Genomic DNA, 4314 nt, shown 5'->3' on the forward strand with positions numbered 1-4314 from the left:
GGGTCCCCTCTCCCATCCAGCTTTGGAAAGGTTGAAAGATTTGGTCATTCACAAAACTCCCCACCCCACAGCTTCCTGTACCTCAGGAGGAAAGCCAGAGCTGATTGCACTTCCAGCTCTGTTCCACGCTGGCATGGGGACAGCAAGGAGAGGGGCTGGGGTTTGGCACTGCCAACCAAACTAGCTGGGGAAGAGGGGACATTTACCAAGAGATCTGCACGGCGCATGCGAACGTGGGGATGCAGTGCCCAAAACAAAGGCCACGGCTAAGAGGGTGCAGGAAAAATTCCTGAAAATAACGGACCCGCGGAGAGACAGCCTCCTGGAAAGCCAGAGACGCCTTCCCAGGCGGCATCCCCTTGGAGCCAACAGCTGGGATTTCCTTTGTTCACTGGCGCCGGAAGATTTCAGCTGCTTTCTGCAAGATCCGTTTCTTGCAGGAGGTAGATAAACCATCCTGAGCAGCTGCAATTTTGGAACTGAAAGCATTTCCCCTTCCTGTTCGCCGTTCTGAGCCACCCTGCAGGCCGGACTTGCTGCAAACCACGCACAGCATCCCTCGCTGCAGCTAACTCACTCTGGTTCTCCTGCAAGGCTTTGCGAACCCGGGACAAGAGCATGGGCAGGAAGGCTGTGACCCTGCTGCAGCAACCCCTGCTCCACGCCAAACCTCTCCATCCAGAGCACTGGGAACTGCAGAGCAATTAACGGTACCCAGCTAAGCCCACCATCATCCAGAGATTGCCCAGAGAGTCTGCTGTCCTCAGCAGCACAGTTCAGAGCTAAGGGGAGCTATTTGGAGCTGGCATTCTACACAAGTAGCTCTGAGAAACCAAGCAGGGGTACAAGGGAACCTTGTGTTCCCTTTATGTATCCCCCAGGATCCAGCAGGAACATGCAAGAAGGGAGAGAAGGAAAGAGCAGGGGCAGAAGGTTGATTATCTCCTGGCAAGCTTGCCAGCCAACTCAGCAAGAGCCACAACAGAGGTGTCAACACTGGCTGCACACCCCGGCTCGCAGCCACCTGCCCCGGGGCCAGGAACCCCGGTGTGCAGAGGGCAGCACCTCCACCCTGTGCCCTGGTTAGCTGATCTCACGCCCTGAGCTACCACGCTCTGGTTTTAGTCCTGTTTGGTGGGGTGAAGCCACCAGCTGCCACTGCTCATGGTGGGGTAAAGCCCCACCAGCACAGACCCCATCCCAACCCCACAGCTGCAGGGTGCCAGTCCCAGCCCTTGGTGTTACCATTGTGATTCCCAGGCTCCAGACATCTGACTTGACGTTGTAGCCCTTCTGGTTCAGCTCAGGGTTTATTCTTTCTGGCTGTAACAACAAAATGGAAGAGATTAGAACTCTACCTCGTTTTCTGAGTGCAAACCCCACAGAGCTAACCACCGGCTCCAAAACCCAGGTTGGGAGGATTCCCCTGGCTCATGTCCCCATGGAGACAGGGTCCGACATTCAATATAGCACGGATGAAAGCCTCGTCTTCCTCACACATCCCACATGCACTTTTTCCTCCAGCTCCTGAGTGAGACTTGTGCTGTTCCTGCAGCACGGTCCCTGCCCCAGGAGCATGAGCCCACACACATGCCACAGATGGCAAAGGGAAATTCATACCGACTTGAGGATGAAATGAAATGATCCTGCCAGGAAAAGCCTCAGCATTTTCTACCCAGGAGGAGCGGCCCTTCCAACCCCCACAACCAGCACCAGCCAGTCTTCTACCCTTCTGCAAACAGAAAGTGGCAGAGGAAGAGTCTGCTGCGGGATTAGCACACACAGCAGGGCTTACAGGGAGGGTAATCCTGTCCTTGGAGGACTCTGCTGACTCAGGAAGCCCAGAGCACTCTGAAGCAGTTTCTGTCTCAGGAACCAAGACTGATTTCCAAGTCAAGACTACCAGCTCCAGTTCCCCCCAGGCACACTTACAGCCATGTACGGTTTGCAGCCAGCATCCATGGTCTTCGCAACAGAGTCCACCAAGTAGCCGCTGATCCCAAAGTCGCACATTTTCACGTGTCCCTCCTTGTTGATCAGCACGTTGGAAGGTTTCACGTCTAAGAGAGAGAGAACACAAGAGGGTGGATTGGGCCTTTGCAGAGGTATGGCAGAGCTTGAGACAAGATGAACAACTCCCAGCTGACCTGGGAAGGGACTAGGCAGGAGACCAGGCAGGCCCTAACACAAGGGAAGGGAGGCAAAACCCCACCAGTCTCGTTTCAATAAAAGCTGTTCACAGGTAAAACTATAACCATGTCCTCCAGGCAGAACAGGCCTCCTCTCTAATGAGGGAGGTCAAAAGGCTGAAATAAAGAGCAGAGAAGTTAACAACCAGCTCCTTAGGAGAGGGTTACACACCCAATAGAGCCTTAAAGCCCAGCTCTTCCAAGTTCTCAGGACTGCTGTCTCGTGCCCATCATCATCTGTCCACCACTACCAGGATGAAGAGCAGGACCTGGGTGTTACATCTCTTCAGCTTGCACCTTGCTAGAACTTCCCAGCCAGGAAGTTTTGAGGATTTTGTCCCCAAGAGCTGCCTTCAAGGCACCTCTGGACTCAAAGAGAGGCAGAAATGCCCATAAAAATACAGGTAGTGAGGAATTCAGTTATTATATTCAACTGTTCACCCCGAAAGGAGGAAGAGAACACCATCATGAGAGCAGACGCGTGAGAGATACATCTCAGGAACAAGCCTGGGGCATCTAGATCTGTCCACCATGGTCCTAAGTGCCATTAGACCCCAGTGCAGGCATCCCAGATGGACACACCGCACACCTCCTGGAAAGGAGTCCTCACATAACTTATGTCAAGGCTGGGTCTCCAGCCACATCAGACTAACCCCATCCAGCACCTACCTCTATGGATTACGGACAGTTTACTGTGCAGATGCTCCAGAGCTCGTACAATCTGGGGACAAACAGAGCGAAAGAGTACCCGTTAGTCACACCCAGCATCGCTGCGGGCCTCAACAGGGACCTGCTACAGCCTCAGGGGATGGACACAACCACATAAGAACCCCAGAGGCACTCACAGACACAGCCATTTTCCCCAAAATGTCTTCAGGGATGGTTTTCTTCTTCTCCAGTACTTTCTTGTAGAATTTATCTAGGGAGGTGTCCATGAGCTCCATGCAGATCCACACATCGCCCTGTGGGCAGAGAGAAAGCAGTGAAGAGGGAATTCCCTGGAAATCCCCGGGAGCTGAAGGGAGCAGTGGGGACAGACACCACCCCTTCCACACAGGGCAAGCCGAGGTCCCTGCTGCACAGCCAGTGTTGGCCACACTACCAGCACACAGGCTCCACACTAGACAGCGATGGGCAGAGATGTCCAGGTACCACCAAAACTGCCTGCCATGGCCTCTCTTTGAAGGTCTACCCCAGAGTCTGTCCAGGCTGTGGACAACATGCTTGGGCATCTGCCATGGAAGTTGGGAACAGGCCCTGAAGGAGGCAAGCCTTTGACTTTGACTTCATGGCAGCATCTCAAACAGCCCAGCTGGGCTGAAGAAAGCAAAGGTGGTTTGGGACAGAGTAGTGCCATCAGCAGTGCTGCATGGGCCCCAGGTGCCGCGCAGCCCACCAGCCAGCCAGCGGCTCAGTACCTCACGGAAGAGAGCTCCATAGAAGGTGACGGTGTAGAAGCAGTCAACTGTCCTCATGGAGATGTCCAGGTCCATCAACAACCTCTTCTGCTCCTGAGTGTTCACTGTCGCTCGAATCCGCTGAGACAAATACGAGAGAAGAGGGGTTTGGTGTAGGTGGGGTAACACCATTATCCCGCAGTGTGACTCACAGAGGACCTGCAGTTCGCAGGCCAGGGCAAGCGTTTCATGCTTATTTTGCAGCCAGCATCACCAAGGAGATGCCCAGATTCCCTCTTCCAGACAGCACCTTAATGACTGACAACCCCCTGGCAAGCTCTGCAGTGGATGCAGGATCAGGCCAGCAGCCTGGACAGGCCAGGGGAGCTCAGCAGAGCATCTCCACTCCCTTGGAGCTGCACATCCTGATCTCTACCTCCCTCAGCAAGCAGCTGTCCTCACCTTCACGGCCATGATGGTTCCGCTCTGCGCATGCCGGACTTTCTCCACCACACCATAGGCCCCACGGCCCAGCTCTGAAATGGCCACCAGGTCATCGGCTTCCACCTCGAAGTTCTGTAGGGAGAGAAACAAAAAAAAAACAAAAAAAAAACAAAAAAAAAAAAAAAAAATGAACCAAAAAAACAACCAATAATGAACCAATAAAACAACCAATAATGAACCAATAAAACAACCAATAATGAACCAATAAAACAACCAATAATGAA

At 53.4% G+C, this 4314-nt stretch overlaps 1 protein-coding gene across 1 annotated transcript in view; it reads right to left on the reverse strand.

Moving 5' to 3' along the window:
- The window catches only part of MAP2K3 (mitogen-activated protein kinase kinase 3), a 17228-nt gene that overhangs the window by 2403 nt on the left and 10511 nt on the right, over positions 1-4314 (reverse strand). Inside the window, exons 5-10 of the mRNA XM_010139341.1 lie at positions 4049-4162; positions 3608-3727; positions 3035-3151; positions 2859-2910; positions 1933-2060; positions 1246-1323 (exon numbers count right to left, since the gene is read on the reverse strand). Coding sequence (XP_010137643.1) covers positions 1246-1323; positions 1933-2060; positions 2859-2910; positions 3035-3151; positions 3608-3727; positions 4049-4162 — 609 coding nt within the window. The remainder of the gene's footprint in view (positions 1-1245; positions 1324-1932; positions 2061-2858; positions 2911-3034; positions 3152-3607; positions 3728-4048; positions 4163-4314) is intronic.

The sequence above is a fragment of the Buceros rhinoceros genome, unplaced genomic scaffold (assembly GCF_000710305.1).
Source record: "Buceros rhinoceros silvestris isolate BGI_N320 unplaced genomic scaffold, ASM71030v1 scaffold36760, whole genome shotgun sequence".
Lineage (NCBI taxonomy): Eukaryota > Metazoa > Chordata > Aves > Bucerotiformes > Bucerotidae > Buceros > Buceros rhinoceros.